This window comes from Ursus americanus, chromosome 1 (assembly GCF_024610735.1).
Source record: "Ursus americanus isolate L20-20 chromosome 1, mUrsAme1.1.p, whole genome shotgun sequence".
Lineage (NCBI taxonomy): Eukaryota > Metazoa > Chordata > Mammalia > Carnivora > Ursidae > Ursus > Ursus americanus.
Window position 1 is genome coordinate 79,147,286 of NC_142127.1, and position 27,562 is coordinate 79,174,847.

Consider the following 27,562-nt stretch of genomic DNA (forward strand, 5'->3'; position numbering starts at 1 on the left):
AACATTTTAAATAGGTATTAGAATGTTTTTATGGATTTTCCCCCTTGCCTTTTAGATCAACCCAAAACGAGAGACTCCTTACGAATACTGCGTCACCTCCTGAAGTGGTTCCTGTCGATGATTCGGTTTCTGAAGAAGCAACTGAGGATGCTGCTGGAGTCAAAGGAGAGAGCTCCACCAAGGGTTTTGAACCTAGTAAAGAGTTACAGGCTAGACCTGGCAAATCTCAGGAGTATATACAGGGTGTTTCAGTTAGACCATCGGTTATTCAAAAACTGGAGAAGGGACAGCAGCAGCCCCTGGGGTTCGTTCAGAAAGTTGGGAGTGGCATGAAAGAACTTAATCCAGTCGGTATTCGTCAAGCTACACACACTAGACCAAACTTAATATGTCCATCAGTGATTTCTAGCGCCCCTGCTAGCTGTTTAGCTGGAAGTTCCTTTGGTAGACCAGTTAAAACTATGACGACTAGGTTACCAGCTGCAGCCAGTTTGGATTCAGTCAGAAAATGTGACCCAAACAAAGTTGACAGATACCTTGACCAGCCAGACAGGGGCTCTAGAAATCCTGTGCTGTCATCCAATCTAGAAACTTCTCCAGTTTCATATCAGAAACCTAAAGAACCAAATAGGAAATCTTTAGGTACAAATTCAGATAAACTGATTATACAGGAAGATGTAAAATCTCAGCGTAAAACTTTGTCAGCTGGCGCTAAAGCCCGTGAATTTATGGGTACTGAAGGCTCTTTAAAATCTGAATCTCTTTCCAAGTTAGCTGTCAGCCAAGCAATCAACCTGAATAAAACCGGCCTGCCTTCCAAGAAAGGAATCTTTGAAGATGCTGCTGCAAAGCATGGTGAGAAATTCTTTTCTGGTGTGGATCATACCCAAGAGGAAGAGCATTTGGTTTTTGATAAGTCAGCCTTTTTGGAACAGAAGAGCTCAGTGATTTCTGAAGTGAAGTTTGCTCGTGGCTCCCATCAGTCAGGGTCTGATCAACCCAAAGAGGCCGCCCAAGTCCTGTGGAAGGAGGAGCAAATTGACCAAGAAGATAAAAACTACGAATCGAGAGCTTCTGAAATGAGCTTTGACTGCAGTTCCCCTTTTCATTCACCAACTGGCGAGTCTAAGGTGACTGACAAAGAAATAAACCTTTCGAAGGAAGAATACACTGATTTGCAGTGTAAGAATAATAAATCTTTTGTTTCTGAAATCAGTTCTGATCGAGATGGCTCTCTTCCTTTGGCTACCAACCGAACTCAAGTCATTGTTAAAGGTGTAAGTGTTCAGAAGGCAAAGCCTATTAGCCTGGTTGATGAAAGCTATGAATCTAGTGATTCTGAGATTAATTTTGAATGTGATGCCTTACTCCGGTCAACTGATGACTACCCTCAACAACCTGCAAAAGAAGGAAGCCTTCCTAAAGAGGAACACGTTGACTTGGTTGATAAGAACTATGGATCTAGTAGCTCTGAAGTTAGTACGGATTCTGCTTTTCCTCTTCAATCAGTGGGTGACCGACTCCCAGTGGCTGTCACCGAAGCAAAACTTCAGAAGGTTCACATTGGCTTGGTTGATAAGAACTATGGTTCAAGTTGTTCTGAAACAAGTATTGATAATGATGCTTCTCCTCAGTCAGTAGTTGAGCACCCCCACCTGGTTGTCAAAGAAAGAAACCTAAAAGATAGACAGGTCTACCTGAAAGATAAGAACCTTAAATCCAGTAGCGCTAAAGCACATCTTGATTATGCTGTCTCCCTTGAGACAGTGACTGATGAATCTCCCAGGGCTGTTGAGGAAATGAATCTTCTGGAAGAGAAGAATGAACCTGTGGATATGAACTACGATTCTCATGGTTCTGAAATGAGTTTTCACACCAATGCACGATTAGTGGCTGGCCAATCGGGAGTAATAGTTAAAAAAGGGAACCCTCGAGAAATAGCTGTTGACCTGGAGGAGAAGAGTGTTAAATCTAGCAATTCTGATCAAAGTTCTGATTCTCGAGCTTCTCTTTATCAGTCAGCTAGTGATCAGCGTGAAATAAATCTGAAAGAGTTAAATGTTGACATGGAAGTTAAGAGCTATGGGTGCTCCAGTTCCGAGCTGACTTTTGAATCTGATCCCCCTGCTATGTCAGGTACTGAGCAGTCTGAGATGGACATGGAAGAAATAAGAAAAAGGCACATTAACTTGGAAGGTGAGCACTCTGGGTCAAATAGTTCGGCAATAACTTTTGATTCTGATATTCTTCTTCGCTCAGGAGTTGACCAATCTCAAGTAGCTATTTATGTGGAGGAACCTAGTCATCTGGAAAATAAGACTAATCAACCTTGTGCTGCTGAAATAACTTTTGATTCTGATGTACCTGTTCATTCCGGGACTAATCAACCTGAACTGGCCGTTAAAGACATGATCATTCAGAAAGAAGAATATATACACTTAGGGAGGAAGAATGATGAACCCAGTGGTCCTGAAATAAGTTTGGATTTTTATGTCCCTCCTCATTCAATGGCTGACCCTCCTGAAGTAGCTATGGAAAAACTACATCTTCAAAAAGAAGAGCAGATATACTTAGAAAATAAGGACAATGAACCTAGTGGTTCTGAATTAAGTTTGGATTATGGTATTTTTCATTCAATGACTGGACATTCTAAAGATCCCATTAAAGAAATGAACCTTCAGGAAGAGCACATTCACTTAGGAAATAAGGGTAATGTGCCTAGTGTTTCTGAAATCAGTTTGAAATCTGACTTTTCTTACCATTTAATGACTGATCATCCTAACATAGCTGGTAAAGAAATGAGCCATCAGAAAGAACACATACACTTCCAAGATAAGGATAATGCATTAAGTGTGTATGAAACAAGTTTGGATTCTGGTGTCCATCTTCATCAGTCAGTGACTCCTAAGCCTGAAACAGCTGTGAAAGAAATATGGCTTCAAAAAGAAAGACATGCTAAATTCAAAAGTAAAAGTGCTAAATTTAGTGGTTCTGAAACAGATTCTAACATCCCTCATTATTTAGTGACTGAACCTCCAATAGCTGTCAAAGAAATCAATGTTCAGAAAGAAGAACACGTTCTAGAAAAAAAGAGTGATAAATATAGCAGTTCTGGAATAATGTTTGGTTCTGGTGTCCTTCCTCACTTAATGACTGAAACACCTCACATTGCTGTTTTGAAGGAAGACCATGTTGACCCAGAAGGTAAAAAAAGTACTGGACCTAGAGGTTTTGCAGTAAATTTGGATATTGGTGCCCCTCTTCATTCAGTCATTGGCCCACCTCAGCTAACCCTCTTGAAGGAACAAAGTGTTCATCTGGAAGATAAAAACCGTGAATCTAGTCACTGTAAAATACGATATGATTCTGGTGACCCTCTTCAGCTATTGACTGGACAGTTTCAGGAAGTGGTTAAGAAAACAAACCTGAGGAAGGAAGGGAAGGTTGTAATGAAAAATAAAATGGTTCAAACTAAAGGTTCTAAATTAATACGTGCTTCCCTTCCGTCTGTGGCTGATAAACCTGAAGGGGCTGTTAAACGAGTAAACCTTGAGAATGAAGGTCATGTGACCGTGGAAGATAAGAACAGCCAATGTAGTGGTTCTGAAATGAGTTTGGATTCTGATTTCTTGGTTGAGTCAATAATTGATCAACCTCAAATAACTATTTTGGATCAGGACCATATTGAGCTAGAAGATAAGCACAGTCAGTCCGGTGGTTCTGAAATGAGTTTTGATTCTGAGGATCCTCTTCAGTCAGTGGCTGAGCAGGTTAGAGAAACTGTGAAAGAAATAAGCCTTTGGAAGGACGAAGTTGATGTGGAAGATAAGACGGATGAACCCAAGGGTTTTGAAATGATGTATGATTCTAACGTCCTTTTTCAGTCAGTGGCTGCCCAAACTGAAGAAGTCGTTAAGGGGATGGACCTTTGGAAGGAGCAGGTTGACTTGCAAGGGAAGATTGGGGAACCTAGTGATCCTAAAATAAATTTTGATTCTAACGAACCTCTTCAGTCTGTGGCTAATGAAATTCAGGATGCTATTGCAGAAATTAATCTTCTGAGGGAAGGACATGTTTGTCTGGATGATAAGGGCTATGAACCCAGTGATTCAGAAATAATTTATGTTTCAAATGTCCCTCTTCAATCAATGGTTGAGCAACCACACCTTTTGGAAGGGGAACATGCCAGTTTGGAAGATAAGAGCAATATCGCTTGTGGTCCCGAAATAACTTTTATCACTGATGATCATCTTCAGTCAGTGGCTGACCAGCTTCAAAAATCTGTGAAAGAAGTCAGCCTTTGGAAGGAAGACCATATTTACCTGGAAGACAAGAGCTATAAACTAGGCGACTTCGAAGTAAGTTATGATTCTGATGTTCCTGTTCACTTCGTGACTGATCCGTCTCCTCTAGCTGTCAAAGAAATAAACTTGCAAAAGAGGGGTCATCATGACCTAGAAGATAAGAGCTGTAGGCCTAGTGTTTCTGAAATAAAATGTGATTCTGGTATTCATTTTCAGTTAGAAGTTGACCAATCTGAAGTGGTGTGCAAAGAAATCGATCTTCCAAAGGAAGGGCATCTTGGCATGGAAGTAAAGACCAGTGAACCAAGTGACTCTGAATTAATGTGTGATTCTGATGTCCCTCTTGAAATAGTGGTTAATGAACTTCAAGTGTCAGTTAAAGAAGCAAATCTTCGAAAGATGCTATTTGTGGACCTAGTGACCAGTGATAGTGATTGCGAAGTGATTGCTGAGTCTGATATGCCATTTCAGCCAGTAATTGACTCACCTCACATGACTGTCAAAGAAATCAATTGTATAAATACAGAAGGTTTTGATCTAGAAGGTGAGTGCTGTGACTCTTGTGGTTCTGAAATAGGATATGTTTGTGAAGCGTCTCCTCAGTCACTGGCAAACCAATCCAAAGAGACTTTCAAAGTAGTAAACCAGAAGAAAGACTATATTATTCTGCAGGAGTCAAGCTGTGAGTCTTACGGTTCTGAAATAAATTTTCAAATTGATCCCCCAGATCGGTCTGTGACTTACTCATCACAAGGGTCTGATAAAGAAATGGTGAAGTATATCGACTCAGAAGAGAAGAGCTGTGGATCTGATAGTCCTAAAACAAATTTTAAATGGGAAGACGATTCTCAGCCAATGGCTGACCAGCTTCAGAAAGAAGACAAAGCAATCACCATTTGTCAAAGGAAGGGTCTAGAAAATACTGGCCGAAAAGATAAGCACGGTGAACGCAGTGTTTCTGCGGTGCGTTGTAATGCCTCTTCTGGGTCGGCAGCCCATCAGAGGGCTAGTAAAGGAAAACTGTTGAAGTTAAAACATGCAGATCCAGAGAGTATGAGCTGTGAACCCTGTGGTTCCGGAATGAGTTTTCAGTGTGCCCCCTCTCTTCAGTCTGACACTGACCAGCCTCAAGAAGCTGTTAATAAAACGGGACTATATAAGAAGATGTCTCTGGACCTAGAAGAAACAAACCGTGATTCCCATTCAAGCTCTATTTTCGTGGTTGATCCTGTCAGGAACCTGGAAAAGGCAAAGGAGGTCATTGAAGACAATCCTGATGAGCCTGTTCTTGAAGCCTTGCCTCATGTCCCTCCTTCATTTGTAGGGAAAACATGGTCTCAAATAATGAGAGAAGATGACATGAAAATTAATGCTCTTGTGAAGGAATTTAAGGAAGGTCGTTTCCATTGTTACTTTGATGATGACTGTGAGACCAGGAAAATAAAAAAAAAAAATTTGAATGAAGGAAAAAAGATTACCTGGACTGACGCGAGTCAGGACACTGCAACAATTCAAGTTCTTTCAGATTGTGATGATAATGCAGGTGGCATTTCAGATACTGATGACTTTTCAGTGGCCTTAGATAAAACTAGCCATCATTCTACAGTAAAGAGGCCTTATTATGAACAGTCATGGCGAGTGGCTTCTCGATGTCAGGCAGTAAAAGTCAGCCATGGAACTCAAACCAATTTCACAAATCAGTCAGACGCACAAGACAGTGGACAGGAGGATGACTCACCAAGAGGGAAGCGATCGCTTCTACAGGACAAAAAAACAAAAAAGAAAGTGAAAATCGGAACACTTGAATTTCCTGAAACATGTACTAAAGTTTTGAAGCCTTTGCAACCCAATGCCTTAGTCTATGTTATTTCTTCAAATATGAAATTTCAGGACAGTGAAACTGCCAACTTCTCTAAAAAGTACCGCACCCCCAGAAGTCGAGATGTTAGCATACAGTACAAATATAAACGGAGCTCCTTTAATTACTATGACCCATTGAGTAAGAAAATTGTAATTAATCCTCCTCTGAGCATAGATGTATCCGACCCTGACAGAACTAACTGGCTTCAAGCTAGTCTTAGCGACCTAAGCTCCAGTTCAGGCGATGAAGATGCTGAAGGCTGTGACCCAACAGCCGTTTTGACCATAAGAGATGAATTACTGGCTTATCCGGGGGCCCCTGTGTCTCCCGAGCGAGCGCCCCAACCAGGGACCTCGAGCGCTAGTGCGGCTCCAAAGGAAAGTAATTATAAGCTTGTCAGCCGCGATGCTGCCGGGACCTCTTCAAAAGCAGTTACACGTACGTTCTTAGAAGGTAAAAAGAAAATTCAGAGGAGGATGACAGCGAATGAGAATAAGCCAGGTTTCCCCCAGAAAGTTTACAAACCCATTAGTCTCCACCCACAACCCAGAATCGCTTCAGAAAAACGGCCGATTTGGATTCAGACCAAACTGAACGATATCATTCGGAAGTATCTTTCAAAATACTCTGCTTTTTTGCGTCGCAAATACCAGTCCAGGAGCGCCTTTAGTAGACTGAATCTCAAGAAGAAAAAAGGCGACGTACCGAAGGTAAAGGCGGCGAAGAGCCCCGCCCAAATGGTTTTGAGGTCGTCGGTGCCGCGGGTTCCCTCGGAGCCTCCGGTTTCCTCGGGGCCGCCGGTTCCCTCGGTTCCGCCGGGACCGCGGGTTCCCTCGGTTCCTCCGGGGCCGTCGGTGGCGGCTGCTAGGGAGCGGTTAATCGCTGCCCCCAGCTCTGCTCCCAAGCAGCCTGGCCAGGGTTCTTGCCCCCCTGCAGGAAGAAAGAGGAATGGTAGTAGGAAACGCCCTAGGAAGAAGAGAAGAAAGCTTTCGCGACCTGTGAAAATATATGCTTTGAGAAGCTTATATTCTCAGGTACCGTACTCTGATAGGATGAGGACTCGGCTATCAAACAAACAGCGGGCCAATGAGACCGCCTAGAAGTGTTAAGGCGAGCTGAGGAGTCAGTACTTCACTTGAAATATATCTGTGCACATAGCTTTCCCAGATTTGGTGAAAAAAAAATTAACCTTCAACTATTTTGCTACAGACATTATTTTTCAGAACTTTTATAATTCATTTAAAATTAGTGTTTAAGGTCCTTTTTCTTTTTTTTTAGAGATTCAAACACATCCTTTGTCCATTTGCCGTAGAAGAGCTTCCTCTTAATTTATATCCATAATTTAGCACAGTATGTATACATTTTTTCCTCCCTCAAATCATGTCCCTCTTATTTATTTTTATGATTGTATCTCATGTCAGCAGGTTATAATATTGCAAAAATGAATGTGGCAAACTTTAAATGCTATCTTATTTTTACCTTTTAAAAACCGAAACAAAGGAATATGTAGTTCTGTGCGTTTCAGAGTGGCATTGTCAATATCGTATTCTAACGATAATTTAAAAAAAACTAGATTAAGTTATCTCAACTTTCCAGAGAGGTTGATTTAAATAATCACAAACAAAATATAATTTACCTTTCTTTTAAGAGCATCCAAGAAAATAAGATTCCGTGATCTTTAATCCAGTTTTTAAAAACTGGCTAGTGATTTTATATACATAAACACAAACTCCTTCTGCTTCATTTAAATTGGATTTGCAAGTCTCTAACTTACCTTATTTGGACACATGCACATATGCGATCTCTTTAGGTTTTTCTTTAGCATTGTTAGATCTTAAGGGGAAAATGATCTTGCCAGTGTAATTATGTTTTCTACCACCTTTATTCCCCTCCACCTGAAGTGTTGGTGGTTTAATATGAAAATCTGGGTTATCTTTATGGCCTTACCTCTTGAAAATATTTCAGCCACTATCATATCATTTTCTGTAATTATTGAACTGAAATTGAACTGAAATTATTGGTTTGGTAATTTGGGCAGACCATTAGTCGTCATTAACAAATTAGTTGTAATCTTAGTATTTCAAAAGATCTAATAAAACTGATAACCTAAGTGGAGGCCAGTTTTGCAAGGGAAAAACTACATATTTGTACATTAGTTTGGCTTTCATTAAACTTGCTAACTAATTTTAATAGTTCAAACAAAAGATGTTAAGATAAGCAGTTGGGTCTGAGATACTCAGAATATGTTTCGATCCTTTATTTAGCGACACTGGTTGAGCTGGTACAGACGCATCCAATTACCCTGTTAAGACAAGGATCCAGGATCCTTTTCTATCGTTAATGTTAAAGGAAACATGAATTTCAACTATCTTGTATAAACCATATTTTATTGAAACTAGATCAGTGTACCATGATTTCACAGATAAAAATGTGTTACTTTAGAATTAATGAAATATAGTGTAACAGTTGGTGTCTAAATGTAGTCTTATTTCAGGGGCCGTTTTTAACCTGTGGGTACGTTATGATGGTGTTCTGTTGTAATTTCTTTACTTCTAAATTTAAAACAGTAATTCTGTTGAAAAACAAATGGACAAATGTTTATATTTTTAGTTGCAAAGCAACTTCAACCTTGCCTCATACACAAGCGTATTTTAAGTCCCTTTCTTAAAATGATACTATGGGCCACTAGTTTAAAATAATCCTCCAATTTTAATTTAGAAAAAAACTGTCCTACTGATTAGGAAGTAAACAATCAGCTAATATATAAAAATATTCTATTTGGGGATATTGGTGTCTTTTTTTCCCTATAAAGTAGACACGGTAATTTCCTTAAGTACTGTTAATAGGCATTCTGGATGCTTTAGGTTTAAGTTTAAAAGCAGGAGATTGTAACGAAATAATATACTCAATGATTATGATATGTCATATCTATTGTGATTGCGTCACACAGGGAGGACAGTTCTTACAAGTCAAATGACCAAAAGCAGTTAAAAAATTTTACTACTTTTTTCACATTGGAGACTCTTCTAAATACCATTTTTTTGAGAGAAAAAAGGTTTATATTTAAAATTTATATTACTAAAAATATCAAAGTATAATACAGTCCTGATTTTTTTTTTTAACATTTTGGAAATGTTTATAAGTTCCTGTAGTCATTATTTTAGACAAGCTTGAAAACTTGAAATTGTAAAAATTATAATTTTAATTAAATTAGAAATGAATTACTTTCAGAATTTGGTAGGATAACAAGATGTGCCCCTTTGTCAAAATACATTTTGGCTTCATTTGCAGATTAGATGAAACAGTTGGATGTTTTTGTGTATTCAAGAGTGCATTAAATTCTTTTAATAGTGAAAAATCAAGTTATAACCACAATGAATATTTTATTAATCTTGTCCTTGTTCAGTATCTTGCATAAATTTTTATTATAATTGTCCCAAGTTATACAGTATGTGGACAATATTGTGTGAAGTGTGTTTTGCATTTGTGCATTTAAATTATTTGTGTAATTAGGGCTCTGAGTGACACTTTTTGGTAAAGAGAAACTATATTTAAATATTCAAGCAAGTATATATTTCCATGTAAAGCTAATGTGAAGACTAATGTATTTTTTATAATGCAGTTTAAAGAGTAAATTTGTTTTCAAAGTTGCCAAGATAAAATTTATCAAATATTGAAATTTGTCTCTACTTTCTCCTCATGTTAAGAAGTTTTTCTGGGAATACTTAAGGAATCGCAGAATAATGAAAACGAGTTCATTTTATAAATGGTCTTAGAGATAATAAATAAGAGAATATAAATGTTGATGCTGGTGAGGAAATAGTTTAACCAAAGATATACAGGTATGTTCATGGAGTACTTATTTCAAAGGATTAAAATTAAACAACTATTTATTTCTCTGGTGGAGTAGCGGGTTAGCAACTTTACACTTTGTATACCTGTATCGAAAGAGTCAATGAACAGGACTGAGTTCAGGAGGCAGACGTGAGATCATTACTTGACACCTGCTGGGAAGAGAGAACTTCAGTGCCTCCAGTATCATAGCGTATGTTATAAAGGACAAGAAAACATGGAAAAGTATACATATGTCACTGAGGTCGGGGCCTTGGGCCTCAATAGTATTGATTTCTGGGTTTTTCTGGTCCAGGATTCTATTGCTAAGATGTAACAACAGCCTACTCTCTGTGATAAGAAATTACTAAAGTAAAAATATGTGATGGGATGTCCATAATCACTAAAGGACTTTTATATATAGAAATAAAATGTGGTACATACTGAAAAATCATGTAATTAGGGAATTAACACATCAAAATGTCAACTTGAGAAGATGAGAGGCTGAGGAAGAGTCTCAACATTTCCTTAAACTTTATTTAGACCCAAAATACTAGGGAAATGATGAGTAAGTTTCCTTTGTTCTTCTTATACTTTATATGTATATTTAAAAAGTCCTCCCAAAATATTTTAAACTACTTACCTTGATTAAGAAATAGGTCTAGGATGAACTATGATTTGTTGCTGAATCTTTAAATAAGTATGAACTTATACTTTATTTACGTTTATAATTTATTATATGCATGTTGTTTTTTTACATGCATTTTATTTTCTAAGTTTTTAAGCTGGACGTGCGTGTGTGTGTGCGTGTGCGTGTACATCTTGAGCCCTTACTTACTAAGTGCCGGGCATTGTTCTGAGCTTTTAACCTGTATTATCTCATTTGATCTTCAAAGAGCCCTATGAGTTAGGTACTGTGATTGTCACTAAATAGCTCTATGCCTCAATTTTGGGATTACAAATGAGTTGTTATTTACTGTAATCAAGTGGGGATTACAGTCAATCCCCAGTGCCAGGACACCACTAATCTACTGTCTGTATAGCTTAGCCTTTTCTGGACATTTCGTGTAAATGGCATCATACAATATGTGGTGTTTGTGTCTGGCCTTCTTCATTTACTGTAGTGTGTTTGAGGGTCATTCATGTTGTGGCATGTATCAGTATTTTGTTCTTTTTTTATTGCTGAATAGTATTTATAATTAGTTTTTAATGAAGCTGGTAACAGAATGCTGGTCTCCTGATAATATGATAAAAAGCTGTTAGGCTTGAGGCTAGCTGTTCCTTTATGACTCTCATACCTGTTACCCTTGATTATTACCCCAATTCCAAGACCAACTGGATATCTGCCTTTTTAAGTGCCCTTATCCCATACTTGAATGCTTCATACTTCCTCTGTCTTTGACTCTCACTCCCTGTACTGCCCATCCTGGCATTCTTTTCACTGTGCTCTGTGAATTCTCATTTTCACTGTCAACACATTATCGTGTGTTTTCTCAGTCTTTTCACAGTGGATTGCTTGAATGTAACCGAACTGAGAATCACACCCAAGTTAGCCATTCTCCTAATCTCCACGGGCTGGAGAGCCAGGCAGTGTTGGTGATGGTGCTGGTTGTGGTGAACATTCTTCTTTACAGTTACACTTCTCCAACGCCCCAGTACACACCATCAAAATCAAGAAGTGAGACCACAGACCTCATTTGGATTTTACAGATTGTGCTGAAATTTCCTCTATAGGTCCAGGATTTGACCCAGGACCACACAGTGTCATGACTGTTCAGTTTCCTTCTGTATGGAGCAGTTCCTCAGCCTTTCTTTGTATTTAATAACTTGACATTTTGAAGTGTACAAACCAGTTTCTTTGTGGAATGTCCCTCAGTTTGAGTTTGTCTGGTGTTTCTTTATAGTTAATGCTTTGCGGGGGTGGGGGGGCAGAAATTCTGTGAACTTTTCAATGTATCATAACTGCAGCCATGTGATGTCAGTTTGAATAAAAGTGGTGATTGAAAATATCCAGTCTTCGTCTCTATCTTAGAGGAAAAACTTTTAATAATCTGAAATGGGGGCTCTCATAGCGGGTAAGTTGAGTTATCAATGGTTACATTTTATACAACTGAATTTTGAAACTCTTAGGATGGAAAATTTTGTATATTTATTGTCCAACTCATAGATAAGACAGTGGCTTATGTGTCCACTTAACAAATGTTACTCTCCATAACCTCAGTGCCTCTGGTCCTATGCTGAGTCCTCTGGTGGGTGCCGAGAATCCAAGCATCAACCACACAAGCCTCTAGTTGCTCACTTTCATTCGCTGGTGTGAGTGAAAGAGATTTTCAGTAGTGGTAAGTTAGTGAACATGCAACATAATTCTTACACTTTCAAAAGACCGTTAATAAACCTACATAGATAACACAGGATACCGCTCTTTGGATGGAAAAATGTCTCAACTTTCTGCACTGAGACCATTTGCAAGGCATTTCTCCTCGTCACCTGGAGAGATTGCTTTCCTGTGTTGGCATTGTTATGACTAGTCTCACCTGTGTTGGGTTGATGCATCAAGATGAGTTGTTACACAGACCCCCTTAGTTATTTGTCTTAGGGCACAGAGAGGACTTCCTAAGGACAAGCTGACATGTGCATCAGCTGTTTAGTTTTTGAGTTGAGCTCTTGTCAGCTCTTTTGAACTGGAAAAATAGAGGGTTTATTAATTTTTCTTGGAGACTTGTTAATACTGGTCACAGACAATGAATACATGATTCATTATCCATTGAGCTGAAATTATTTTACGAGGTGAATGACCACTTGAAAATAGGGTTGTTATCTACCATGATTATTTCACTGTACCAAATGGTGGTAGCTTTGTCACTGATTACTACTGTGGTTTCACACAGGGTCCTTCTTATATCTAGAACATATTTAAGTGAGTATTTGAGGGAGCATCGATGGCTCCATAGAGTTAGGGAATCCACTTGACCCTTAGAAGTGATAATCTTCGGGTTTTCATTCTGGGTATACTACTTCACATGTCCATAACCTAGCAGAACTAGAACATTCTTTTCCTACAGAGGAAGAATCTCAAGTCAAATATGACAAATTGCATGACAATGTATGACATGTGATAGTCTTTTGAGAACAAACAGTAACCCCCAAATTTGCCCAGCATAAACAGTAGTGACTGCCAGGTAGCATTTGGAGCTAGGACTTTTCTTCAGCTGTGCTGACTGACTGTGAGGTGGCTAACATGAGGGTAGTTCTAAGTGGCAGAATAAGAGGGGTGGTGTGTGTGGGGGGGGTAGTAAAAAAAATCACAGAATAAAAAAACGAAATTTTTGTAGTTTCTATAACCAAGTGGTCCTTTTAAAAGTTGATCATAGCGATCCCAGGAACCCGGGATCATGACCTGAGTGGAAGGCAGATGCTTAACCGACTGAGCCACCCAGGTGCCCCTAAATGATTTTAACATTTAAAACATTTTTAAAATTTATTTTTATTATATTTTATATGACCATTTTATTGAAATAGAATTCATATAGCATAGAATTTACCCATTTAGAGTACAATTCAATGGTTTTTAGTATATTCACAGAGTTGTGTAGCCATTGCCACAATCCATTTTACAACATTTTTGTCAATGAAACCCCATGCACACCAGCAGTCAAGTAATTGCATTTGAAACCAAAAAGAAACCCCAGGGGCACCTGGGTGGCTCCGTAGGTTAAGCGACTGCCTTCAGCTCAGGTCATGATCCTGGAGTCCAGGGATTGAGTCCGGCATTGGGCTCCCTGCTCAGTGGGGAGTCTGCTTCTCCCTCTGACCCTCCCCCTCCTCATGCTCTCTCTCACTCTCTCTTAAGTAAATAAATAAAATTAAAAAAAAAAAAAAAGAGAAACCCCATACTTGTTCACAGTTGCCTTCCACTCCCTCAACCTCCATTTATCCCAGCTTCCCAGAAGTCACTAGTCTGCTTCCTGTCTCTACGGATTTGCCTATTCAGGCCATTTTATGAAAACAGGATCATATGATATGTGGCCCATATGTGACTGGCTTCTTTCAGCTAGCATAACGTTAAAGTTCATCTATGTTGTAGCATCGATTGTTACTACATTTCTTTTTATCATCAAGTAACATCTCATTGTATGGATAGATCACATTTAATTTATCCCCTCATCAGGTGATGGGTGCCAGCCCTGATTCTTAATGGCGGCTCTGGTCTCACCTCCTCCAAGGCGGCCTTTCCTGGCTCACCTCTGCCACAGAACCGTGAACGTATCTTTTCTCAATCTAACGCTTGACCATAACATGGTGAGGGCAGGAATACGCCTTTCATTTCTGCATCCCTGCAACGTGGCAACTGGCCTAGCTTGGTGTCGCCCACCTTCAGCCGTCCCTTCTGGGTGAATTTTGCACATCTTTATACCATCTATGTTATTATTTATATTGAGAGATTAATAAAATAAAGGAGAAAGCAAGAATATTTAATAAACATCCATGTTGCTTTCATCTAGGTTACTAACGTCGTGTTATAGTTCCTTCAAGTCACTTCTTATTTACAAAAAAGGAATTGAAACTTTTAATAATTTTTATTTCCTTAACTCATCAATTTTAGCCATATTCCTTCCTCTCTTCTCTTCTTTCTGAGGGAGAAATTTTTAGGGAAAAGTATCAAGAGTGGGGGCTGGATGGCTCAGCCTCTCCCTCTGCCTGCTGCTCTCCCCTCTTGGGCTTTCTCTCCCTAATAAATAAATAAAATCTTAAAAAAAATTAACAGTAACTAGTAATAAAATAGAACAATTCTAACAATACACTGTAACAGAAGTTATGTGAATGTAGTCTCTTTTAAAATATCTTACCATAATCGCACCCTTCTTGCATTGCTGTGAGATGATAAAACACCCGCGCGAGGAGGTGTGGTGAATGGCGGAGGTTAATGAAGTCCAGTGAGGCTACGATTGACCTTCTGGGGACTCGCCAGCGGGCAGCCATTGGCTTCCAGATCCAGGTTGACCGCGGGGAACTGAGCCTGCCGAGGAGGGCAAACTGCCCTATAATCACTTAGTGTATTCTTGCCACTTTTTAAAAAGATTTATTTATTTATTTGAGAGAGAGAGAGCAGAGGAGAGAGAGAGAGAACAGGAGCGGGGGTTAGGGGTGAAGGTCGGAGGCAGAGGGAGAAGCAGGCTCCCCGCTGACCAGGGAGCTCGATGTGGGACTCGATCCAGGACCCCGGGATCATGACCTGAGCTGAAGGCAGACGCGCAACCGACTGAGCCCCCCACACTCCTAATTTATAAATTAAACTTTATTGTCGGTGTGGATGCCTAGGAGAACACAGTAGATAGAGAGCCCCGTCCTCTCCATGGTTTCAGGCTTCCGAGAGCGGTCTTGGAACGTATGCCCTGCAGATAAGGGGCAAAGCAACCGTCTCTGCAGACTTTTGAACAAAAGCACAAAGCCCGCACAGAGGAGGCCGCGCATGGGTCCCTGCAGGGCACTCACCCTAATTCAGACAGACATGCCTCTATTTGGAGATAACTTCTTTCAGAGAGAACACGTATGAAGTTCCTGTTAAACGAATGATGTCGATGAGGATTATTTTGAAGAAAAATGGCCACTTCATTTTAGGTGTTAATCAAGGATGACTGGCTGCTTCTCCGACAATGTTGTTATACTCTTTCCAAATGATGTGGCTTAAGTTATATAAACTTAAACTCTCTAGAATACGTGTGTTCTTTTTTCTACGTCCTTTTCAATCATGAAGCAGCTAATTCTGCTTGCCCTCGGTGAGACTATGGGCAAAAATTCCTTTTCGTTACGTGCAAGCTTATTGTGGCCACAGATCTTTTGTTCAACAGGCTAAGTCCTTAAAGTACTATTGGTCCGATTCAGTGAGTTAAATTACCCAAAGGAATAACCATGAGGCCTGATATTGTTCCTCAACCCTCCCGTCCAATGGAAGAGCTTGTGACAGAGTTTTCGATAAGTGACCTTTGTCCCAGACATACAGAAAGGTTTACATTACATAGAACTTAGGGCTTGGCATTCATGCCAAAGGAATTCTCTTTTCCTTCAGAACCACAACGGAACTGTGTGGAAATTGTTCAGGAAATATTTGCTTGAGAGGCAAGTGCCTGATGATCACTAGCGGCCCTGAGTGCTCGTCCTGGGAAGACGTAAGCAGAGGCCACTCTGCCTGAGAATCACGCCAGCCGCTGAGTGACCTGGTCAGGGAGAATATCATCTCTGTCTCCTCACTTCTTTCTTGGCCGCCATATCCCAATGCAAAGTTGTATTAAATATTTACTTATAGTTTCTCGCATCTCCCTTCCTGTAGCCACTAACCTGGTCTTGAACTCCTTCACCTTACGCCTAATGGATTCTAAAAGAGGCCAGGGTCTCTGGAATGACAGAATGAAGACCTCTATAAATCTTCCCTTCCATAAAAACAAGGGAAATACTGAGAAAATATGTCCAAATCAACTTTTTCACAACTCGGGACATTAACCAAAGGCTTGCAATCCTACGAGGAATGCTCACTCAGGAAAAACTGCTGCATCTCAGTAGGAATGGTGGGCTTTGTGGCGTTTTAACCTGTCCCGCTCCCCTTCCCCTTTCCCCAGAGCCGCTGTCGTGTTGTACACCCGCAGCCCTGCGGCTCCTGGAGGGGCCAGAGTGTGTATCGAGCTCCCCAAGAATCCTGCCTCTGGAACATTGACTCTATTTCATCTGCCCGTCCTGCGGCTCCCCAGAGGAAAACCCATGAGGGGAGTGGCTTTTTCTGTTGTTTTTTATTTATTTTTTGTCCTTTTCCGAGTTTAATCTGCAGAACAGCCCTTGTCGATGACCACCAGCAGCAATCGTGTCATGCCACAGCTGTGATACCAGTTGGGGCAAACAAGAGCCTGGCCCGAACTTAAAAGGCAGATCCGGGGAACGAGGTGTCCGTAGGAGGGCTTGAAAAGCTCTGATATATTTCTGGGGTTCTAAAAGGCTCTGCAAATGTGCAAGGCTGTGTGCATACCTGGAAAAGACCCGAGAGGATCCCCAGGCTCTCACCTCTGGCTGGCTGGAGCTGGCTGGAGGCCCTGCGCAAGGAGGTGGCGGTAGGGCAGAATTATAAACAGCCTGCCTGTCGAGGTCATGCCCCAACATACCTACACACACAGCTTCTCACAAAAGGTGGCAATTCCTATTGGTTCAAGGCATTTCAGGAAATCTCTGGCCAATCATTAGCTGACCATGAAGCTAATTGAAAGGAGAATTCAGTGGCTGTGCACTCTAGAGAATAAAGGATTTATAAAATTAGTCTCTATAGAAAAGCCACTAGTATAATCTAGTATAACAAACAGCAGCCCCGACAACAATGAAACAGCAGCAACAGACACTGGGGTGGGGGAAGCCTGATTTCCAGAGTTGTCATATTATCTAAAATGTCTACTTTATTAAAAAAAATTAAGTAACCTCTACACCCAACATGAGGGTTGAACTTGCAACTCTGAGAGCAAGGGTCACATACCCCTCTCACTGAGCCAGTCAGTCACTTTTCAATAAAATGTCCACTTTTCAATAAAAAATGTCTATATAGATGCAAAGAAACAGGAAAGCATGGCCCATGCCCAGGGGAAAAAAACCGCACTCTTAGAAAACTATTCCTGAGAGGTCTGAATTTTGGACTTACATTTCTAAGATAAATATAAACATGAATACTTATAAATTTTAATATTATAAATACATAAATGTAAATAACTAAAGGAAACCATATCTAAAGAATTAAAGTGTGAGAACAATGCTTCACCAAATAGTATCAATAAAGGGAAATTGAAAAAAAAAAAACACAACCAGATAGAAGTTCTGGAGTTGAGAAGTCTTTTCAGTAAAATTTTTCTATAAAAAACACAAATATCGTGTCCTCCTTACTAGGTAGGCTCCTTCAGGATGTAATGCTTATCATGCACATTACATTTTTGCGTCTCTCCGTGGGTCTAGTGTAATACCTGGTTTTCCTGCTTAGCACTTAGCATACACACATACACCCACATATATATATATATTTTAAATATCTTATTTATTCATTTGAGAGAGAGAGAAAACATAAGCAGGGGAGAGGGGTAGAGGGAAAGGAAGAAGCAGACTCCCCACTGAGCATGGAGCCCGATGTGGAGCTTGGTCCCAGGACCCTGGGATCATGACCTGAGCCGAAGGCAGACGCTTAATGACTGAGCCACCCAGGTGCTCCTCAAATAAATAAAATCTTTAAAAAAAAAAGGTTTAAAAAGTAAATTATAAGCAAACTAATGCATGAAAGAAGCTATCATTTGATGAGCATCTGCTGCATACTATCTCTGTGCTCACTTTTTATATATATTATCCAAATTAGTCTTTACAATCACTCCAGCATGGGTGTCATTATCTCTACAATCCCGATGAATTTCCTTATCTTGGAGGTGGTAAAGACCATGAGTATAATTGGTTTGGTTAGCGTACTATTTGCAGGCTAACGATCAGATCATCTCGAAGTCAGGAAATTCTGGACCTCCCTGGTTCTCCCTACTGAGTACTGTTGGTTGGGTGTTTGGTTTCCTCCTACCCTTTGCAACTAAGCATCCACAGAATTCCAGATGTTTATTTGAGTCTTTACATACGACTCACAGTGATAGAATTTATGTGGGGTTTGCAGACGAAGGATTGCACATGGCACTCTAGCACCCTTACACACCCCCACATAAGTCATGTCTGCAAAAGTCCGAGCTACAGCTAATCTGATGGCAGAATGCTTTATTATTCTCCCACAACATGAGAGGACAGGAGGTCTGTGATGAGGTGGTGCAAGGCCATCACCCCTGAGCTCCTCATTGCTGTGGGGGTACAGTGAGGTATGGAGTTTTCTGCCATGCCCCTTTGGAATATAGCTGCACACTATACAACGCCTAGCTGCAGTCTAGAATTTGCTCTGCAGCACCGGGACACCCCACGGTGTATTGCTGCAATCTTCTGTCTCTTATTATTTGGGGTTCATCCTCTTTGTTGTGTGGGACAAGGATGACAGGGAGCTGGAGTTTTGGCTACTCTTTTGCGGTGTGTAAGTTATAAACCACCTAACTTTAAAAAGGGCTAGTGTGTTTTTACCACTTGAATCTGTCAGCTGGTCTTGGCCTTGGCCCTCCTTGCTGCTGTGTGCTTTACAGGGCCCTGATCCTGGGGTGGGGGTCCTCTCCACCCAGACCTGTGGGGTGCCTCTCCCTCCGCTGGCTATGCCTTCCCTCCTCTGTGGAACTCAGTCTGTAGGCTTTGAAGTCCAGATCCTGGTTGTTTCTCCTAGATTCCTTTTAATTTTTAAGACTTTGTGGGGTGGGGTCTGAGTCACTGTCTTTTTTTTTTTTTGTCTTTTTTTTTTCAATTTGGAAGTTGAGTAGAAGGAGATGCTAAGAATTGGTGAGGGAAAAATTTACTGAGACATACACACTTGGAGTGGCAGCCTGCTTTTTTTTCCTTATGATTGGCCTTGAAAAAAAAATGTATATATTATATATATAATTAATAGCTTTAATTATTTATAAAACATATATTAAAATTCAAACACCTAGCATTGGGATTCTGGAAGGGTTCATCTCTTTTCAGTTCCCACACAGCTTTTGACTTCTTTTTTTTTTTTTTAATTTACTTCTTATTATGTGGAAGAGAAGTCTTTTTTCCTTCCTTGAATTTCATTAAAAAATCCTCTCAAAAAAATCCTCTCTAATAACTTGATATTGCAGAATGCTCTGTGCGTGTGTGTGTGTGTGTGTGTGTGTGTGTATGCATATGTGTGTTTTTTCTTAGGAGAGGTAGGGGAGAGGAAAAAACCTCTTAAATGAGAGAAAACTGAGACATAGAGAGGGAAGAGCAATTACTATCGATCAGTGACTGTGGAGGGAACACCGTGTCCCTCCGCAGCTTCTCGGCTGTGGCTCGTCTGCATCCTGGGCGGAGGCTTCTGAGGACACGGGTGTTTGGGGACTAGTTTTCCTTCAGGCTGGTCACTGGAGAGTACAAGGCACTTTAGCTCCTTTCTCAGAGCGCCGTGAGGGGGAGGGTTGTGGCCATTAGAAATATTTAGTTCTAGAACATCTCCGGCTAACCTGAAAGTCATTTGAAAGATTTACTTATGGATATTTAAGTCAGAGATGTTGACTGACTTTTCGTTACCAAAACCAAAAATGAAAACACAAGTGTAAGAAATTTAAGGTAGCCAATTAGATAAATTCAGCTGTTTATTGTAGAAAATGGTGAAGCTATGAAGGAGCAAACCGGGACAATTAAAATGACTCATAGTCCCATCGTCCCAGAAATAACAGTTGGTATTTTGGTGTATGTTCTCCCAGATACACGTTTTATGGGATGATCCTATCACTAGTGTATGAAGTATTGTTTTGTAACTGGCTTCCCTCCTCCGACTGCATATACTGTGAAGATCTTTCCTTGCCATATTTTCTATGACGTCCTCCTTAATGGCTGTGCAGTATTGCATTGCATGGATAGCCAAATGTTGATGTAAATGGTTCTAGATTGTCATATATTAGGTTGTTCTCGGTTTATTTTTGCAAGTATAAAAACCCTGCAACTAATATTCTTATGAATAAAGCTTTTTGAATATCCATGATAATCTACTTGGGATAAATTCTTAAAAGTGGAAGCTAGATCAAAGCCTATGTGCATTTTTTTTTAAAGATTTTATTTATTTATTTGACAGAGAGAGACAGCCAGAGAGAGAAGGAACACAAGCAGGGGGAGTGGGAGAGGAAGAAGCAGGCTCCCAGCGGAGCAGGGAGCCTGATGCGAGGCTCAATCCCAGGACCCTGGGATCAGGCCCTGAGCCGAAGGCAGACGCTTAACGACTGAGCCACCCAGGCGCCCCTCCTATGTGCATTTTTAATAAGTATTTTTTTCTTATATAGACCAAATTGGATTTATAATTAGTTTTTTTAACCAAAAAATTGCAGTGGAGATTTTACATATCGCTCTCTCTTATATTGATCCGTAATAAAAACCTCGGACTAACTTCTGGGTGTCATATTGTGAAAGGCAATTTCATTGAGGAAAAAATCAATATACAATAGATTTGCATTTTGCTGGTGATCTTTTTTTATTGTCTGTCTGCTCCATGTGAATGACGTTCCAGGGGGCACCTGAGTGGCGTAGCTGGTTAAGTGTCTGACTTTGGCTCAGGTCATGATCTCAGGGTCCTGGGATTGAGCCCCTTGTCAGGCTCCCTGCTCAGTGGGGAGTCTGCTTCTTCCTTTCCTCTGTCCCTCCCTCCCTGCTCATGCTCGCACACTCTCTCTCTCTCAAATAAAGAAATAAAATCTTAAAAAAAAAATAAATTCCATGAAGAGAAGGACTTTTTTTCTTCTGGTTTATTACTATATTTCTAGTGCTTGTACCTAGCACAGAGTAGGTATTAAATAAATAATTGTTGAATGAATACATTAATGACTTGGCTTTTTATAGGAACTGAAGCTAACAACACGAATTGAGGTCATTAGTAAGTGCTTGAACTGCACGGTGTTAAGTAGGGGCCCACTGATGAGGCAGGAAATGTAAGTTCATTTTATTGTATTTACTGGTAAGAAAAATGTGATTCTCGTATGTGTCAGCTCAGGCCCTCCAGGAAGAAACGCTGGGATAGAGGAGAAATGCAAGAGACTCACTGTGAAACATCACTGTCAGGTAAAAGTCCCCGTGAAACGGGAGGAACAGGGAAGCAAGATTAGGCACAGAAAGACTTCGGATACAATGTCGGTCTGACACCTCCGAGAGGAGAGAGGGAAAGAAAAAGGGCTGAATGGGAAGAGCCTGGCCTGTGGGGCAGGAGGATAAAGTCTCGGCCCCTGTCGCCTGCCTCCAAAGGGAGCTCCAATATAAAGATGACCCAGAGAAGAGCTTCACGCCGTGCTGCAACGGCTCAGTCACTGGCAGGCGGTGCCCAGGAGGCTCACGGGCTCAGCTCATTCAGACCCGAAGGGGCTGCAGAGAGGGGCGGTCCGATAACTGCGCTCCTGACTGCGGACCAGCAAGCTCTTCGTAAGCGAGATCCAGGAGATGCAGCTCCGTGGTTCCCACGGTCCTCTCCGAGCCATGCTGGTGCCCTTCTCCATACACATCGGGGGAGCTGCCCCTCCGGGGGCGGGGGGTATTACGGAGTACTGCCTTTAAGCTTGCAGCCTGGCTGGCCATGTCACTGCTGTGGCAGGTTGGTTGCTTTTTGGATAGGATTGTATAGGATACAACCATTGGATCTCACGTTCGTGGGCCCACTACTGTACTTCCTTTGTTGTGAAGTCATTTGGATGTTGTGTCCTGTGTGATTTCATGGCTGCAGCCGAGTCATACTAAGCCTTCAGATCATGGTTTTGGCAGGAAAGGTATGGGCAGGAAAGACAACCTTTTACTTTAAATAAGGATCTTTGCTGAGAGAACGAATCACACTGGCCCTTCCAGGACTTAAGGGATCCAAAGTATTAACTTGCCACCAAGTGGCTAGTTGGTCCTCTCAAGAAATAGTACCATATCATGGGTTCAGCGTTGGTCTCTATTATTGGCCGGTTAGACAATCAAGGGTTACAGTACCTAAATCAGCCTTGTTAGGTAGAAGTACACGCTGTCGGGCCCATGCATGGACTCCATCTCTAACATGGTTTCTTTATTTGTATGCCCATCTTTCCAGTTCTCAAGTAACTGATGATGAAGGCTGGCTAATATCAACTGGCTTATCCATTTTATCTACCCAGTTGTTTATCGCCTCTTCCATGGTGAATGCTTCCTTTTTTATTTTTATTCATTTTTTAAAAATATTTTATTTAGCACGCGTGCACGAGAGAGAGATAGAGAGGGAGAATGTGCACGCGCATAAGCAGGGAAGAGGGGTAGAGGGAAAGGGAGAAGCAAACTCCCTGTTGAGCAGGGAGCCTGATATGGGGCTTGATCCCAGGACCCTGGCCGAAGGCACACATAACCAAGTGATGCTTCCTGATAGATGTTAATATGAAATACAAAGATCTTTACAGTTTGTGCCCCTTCTCATATATCCATCCACTTGCCTCTACTCCAGAAATCCTTGCTCCAATCTTCCAGAATTTTTCCTCCAGTCCCTTGACCAGCCTACCAGGCCATTCATTATCATCCATGATTCTCTCTCTATATTCCTACCTTGGACCTTTTCTCCTTCTGTGCAAGGCAAATGATCATGTGTACCATCAAAGCTCTAGCCATCGTAAAGATTTTTCTCTCACCATTGTCCTTCAAAGTCACCCCTGAATGAGACCGTAATGCAGCCTCCATTTATTTTCAACTTTCACTCACATTCAGAGCCAATCCATTTTCAAACCAAGGGCAGTCCCCTCCTCTTGCTTCAGTTGGTCATGCAAGGCCCTCCACATGACCAGGAGGCATAAACCAAAGGGCGAGCATTGGTGCAACTAGGGAAGGTACACGGGAGCCTGGACCACCTCCTCACGCAGCTCACACACGCTCTGGTCCTGCTTCAGCTTCATCCCTGGTGTACCTTTCCTGTCTTAAAGGGGCTTCTGCTGGGCAGTTGTGTGCCACAACCTGGCCTCTACTATTTCGGGAACCCATTCTCACCATTGCTATGAAGGAGCTGCTCTCTGTGACTGCCTGTCCCACAGTCAGCACTAATGGGCAGAGGAGGACCGGCACGGAATTTTTAGTGACGTCACTGCCCCCTCACCACTGCATTTCTGATGGCCTTTGTGAGTGATGGCCTTCAGTCCTCTGTGGAATATGATCCTCTGAGTGGTCTTTTGGCCCCACATAATATATGCATCCCAGCATGTCCAATTCCCCAAGTCTTTTAATTATTTTCTCCACCGCCTGCTATGGCAACTCATGCATTTCAAATTCACTTAGCACGGGCCATTGCTTTCTTCGGAATTTTAAAGCCACCCTACCAGTGAGTTTGTCCCATCCCTTTGGGTCCTACCAGAGTGTTAACTCTTATGTTCTGAGAGAGTGCCAGTAAGTCAGGGAATGCTTGCTTATACATGACTTGGCCAAGCACACTCAAAATCCGATCCTATGGTGTCCACTAGTACATCCTAGCTAATCCTTGCAGCCCATTTAGGATGTAATCTCTTCTTCCCTTGTTATTTCCAGCATGTGCTTGGTTGTATTTTGCTGGGATTTTGCCCTAGGTATTGATCTGGCAGCCTGTTGAGGAGGAGGGGTGACCAGTTGTCTTGAAGGAGAGCGGTCTTTCTGCGTAGAGGCAATGCTAACTCCGAATAGGGTCTCACGGAGGAAAAACTAACTCTAAATAGGGAGGGGTAGGTAGCTTCTGCAGTCTCTGCAGGTTCGGGGGAGTCCACAGAGCTCAAGTCTTTTAGGGGCTATATCCCCATTCAATGTTTCAGCATTCCGTATTTTCTAGCCAGAGCCCCAAACTTAGCGTAACAGACTTGCCTTGGCTAAGTGTTCAATAGCCTTTGAAGTTTGACTACCCTGAATTTGTTCCATGGCTGTGTCTATTCTCTTACTGCAGGAGATGAGTCTCTTTATTAGCTGTCAGAGAGGTCCTTTGGCTCTTGTGCTTAGTTTTAAAATGTTAACTGCCTTCAGTTTTTCATTATCTCTTCATATCCCTTCATAGTAACCAGTTGATTCCATTGTTCTTGTATGTATTGTTCACTCCCAAGCTCCTGTATCGTGGCACTGGCCAGAGAAGTCTCCACCAGAACCCTTTCCTGAGTTACCACTGGTAAGAGTTTAGTGAATAGGCTGCCATCTTGTGCCATCTTGTATTATCGATGCCACTGGGGCATGGGGTCATCATTTACAGCTGGGCAGCGAGTAACCTAGTTGGGAAAGTCCATCTCGCTATGGGCTGTCTTGGACCACTCTTAGTATTAACTGACTGAGTTTGGGTCCTCTGGGAAGATGATATCAAGCCCAAGTTGGCAATGCAACAGATTCTTGGGAGTAACCCTGTGAAATATAAAAAGGAGAGAAAATAGGAATAGGCAGGAAAGGAGAGAAAGAAGAAGATGGATTTAGTAGGAAGAGCTAAATCTTAGCCAACTCCATGAAGAGCTCTGGTATAAAGACAGCTGGTAGAGAGGTTCTATGTTGCGCAGATTACCAGTCCCTAGTACACTTGCCACACTCAGTTATTGGCTTGGGGCTGCTGGGGAGAGTATGGCCCATCCTGAAGGTGGTGTGGCTGGAGGCCATCAGCTAATGGCACTCCTTATGTTGACTGGCAAGTTCTTTCTCAAAGGCAGATCCAGGTGGTGCTCATCTTTGGCTGCCATCCCACATCAATTTTTTTTAAAAGATTATTTATTTATTTATTTATTTGACAGAGATAGACAGCCAGCGAGAGAGGGAACACAAGCAGGGGGAGTGGGAGAGGAAGAAGCAGGCTCCCAGTGGAGGATCCCGATATGGGACTCGATCCCGGAAGCCGGGATCACACCCTGAGCCAAAGGCAGACACTAACGACTGCGCTACCCAGGCGCCCCCCACATCAATTTTTTAAGTATAAACCAGGTGTGGTGGGTTAATAATGATTCTCAAAGATATGTCCACCTCCCAATCCCTGGAACTTGTGAAATGCCTGGTTTGTAAAAAGAATCTTTGCAGATATGATTGAGTTAAGGACCTTGAGATGAGATTATCAGGGAGATCTTAAATGCCATCACAAGTGCCCTTATTAAAAAAGGCAGAGGAAGACCGCACGCAGGCACGCACACAGGCACGCACGGAAGCACGCACGCACGGAAGCACGCACGCACGGAAGCACGCACCCACGGAAGCATGCACACAGAAAGAAGTGTGAAGACAGAAGCAGAGATTGGAGTAATGTGGCCAAGGAATGCCTGTAACCACCAAAGCTGGTAAAGAAGAGGGACGGGTTCTTTCCCAGAAGTTCCAGAGGGAGTGCAGCCCTCCTGACACCTTGATTTCAGACTTTCGGTCTCCAGAACCGTGAGAAAACACATTACTGTTGTTTTAAGTCACAAGGTTGTGTTTGGTTGGTATAGCAGCCATAGGAAACTAATACACCAGGTTTATGATTTCTATTTTAATGTGTTTTTTAATTTAATTTAATTCTATTTTTTTTAAAGATTTATTTATTTATTTATTTATTTGACAGAGATAGAGACAGCCAGCGAGAGAGGGAACACAAGCAGGGGGAGTGGGAGAGGAAGAAGCAGGCTCATAGCGGAGGAGCCTGATGTGGGGCTGGATCCCATAATGCCGGGATCACGCCCTGAGCTGAAGGCAGACGCTTAACCGCTGTGCCACCCAGGCGCCCCTTAATGTTTTTTTTTTTAATTGAGATATAATTCACATGCCATAAAATTCTCCCTTTAAAAATGTATAACTGATTTTCTACAATAGTCACAAAGTTGTGCAAGCTTTACCACTAATTCCAGAATGTTTCATCACCCCCAAAAGAAACCCATTCCTGTTTGCAGCAACTCCCCATTTCCCCTTACCCCAGTCCCTGACAACCATTAATCTACTTTATATCTTTGTGGATATGCCTGTTCTGAACCTTGCATATCAATGGAATCATAGAAATGTGGCCTTTTGGTCTGGCTTCTCTCACTTAGCATAATGCTTTCAAGGTTCATCCATGTTATAGCATGAATCAGTACCTCATTCTGTTTTATGGCCAAATAAATATATTTTTTAAAGATTTTATTTATTTATTTCAGAGAGAGAGACTGCGCATGAGCGGGGTGGGGGGCAGAGGGCAGAGGGAGAAGCAGACCCCCGCTGAGCAGGGAGTCCGATGTGGGGCTTGATCCCAGGACCCTAGGATCATGACCCGAGCCCAAGGCAGACGCTTAACTGACTGAGCCCGAAGGCGCCCCAACATTCCATCTCTGGATGTACCACATTTTGTTTACCTCTTCATCAGTGATGGACATGTGGGCATTATTTCTTGAAATGAAATTTCTATAGCAGAATTTTTTCTATTAGAATATATGTTATCCAGGGGCACCTGGGTGACTCGGTCAGTGAAGCATCTGTCTTCCGCTCAGGTCATGATCTGGAGCCTGCTTTTCTCTCTCTGTCCCTACCCCCTTCTTCTCTCTGTCTCTCTCTCCCTCTCTCTGTCTCTCAAATAAATAAATAAAATCTTTCTCTAAAAAAAGTAAATAACTTTTGTTACCCAGATGTCAGTTTCAGTCATCCTTCTTCATATTTTGAGTAAATCCCAATTTCGGATCTGAGAATCCTCAATATTTCTACATATCCTTAAGTAGGTGGAGTGAGAAAAGCTTCCATTTTCAGTCACCTCTGGCTCCTGAGTCCTGTACTGACTGGATTCTTGTTCTTTGTTCGGAATACTGAGTCTGTATTGATGAAATTGCCTTTTCCTCGGTATCAGTTCTGACTTCGTTGCCAGTGACAAAAAGCAGACTCCAGCTTCAGCACTATAAGGACTTCAGCATCTTAAGCATTGATTCCCAAACTTTTTGGACTCAGGACCTCTTTATATTCTTAAACATTTTTGAGGATCCCAAGGAGCTTTTGTTCACATAGGTTACATCTATTGAGATTT

The 27,562-nt window shown here is 41.6% G+C and overlaps 1 protein-coding gene across 3 annotated transcripts in view; it reads left to right on the plus strand.

The window, feature by feature from the left end:
* The window catches only part of ZDBF2 (zinc finger DBF-type containing 2), a 30,314-nt gene extending 18,309 nt beyond the window's left edge, over positions 1 to 12,005 (plus strand). For all 3 annotated transcript variants that reach the window (XM_045806584.2, XM_045806583.2, XM_045806582.2), the window contains exon 6: positions 56 to 12,005. In XM_045806584.2, coding sequence (XP_045662540.2) covers positions 56 to 7,265 — 7,210 coding nt within the window. In that variant the 3' untranslated portion in view covers positions 7,266 to 12,005. The remainder of the gene's footprint in view (positions 1 to 55) is intronic.
* Positions 12,006 to 27,562: the final 15,557 nt, after the last annotated feature.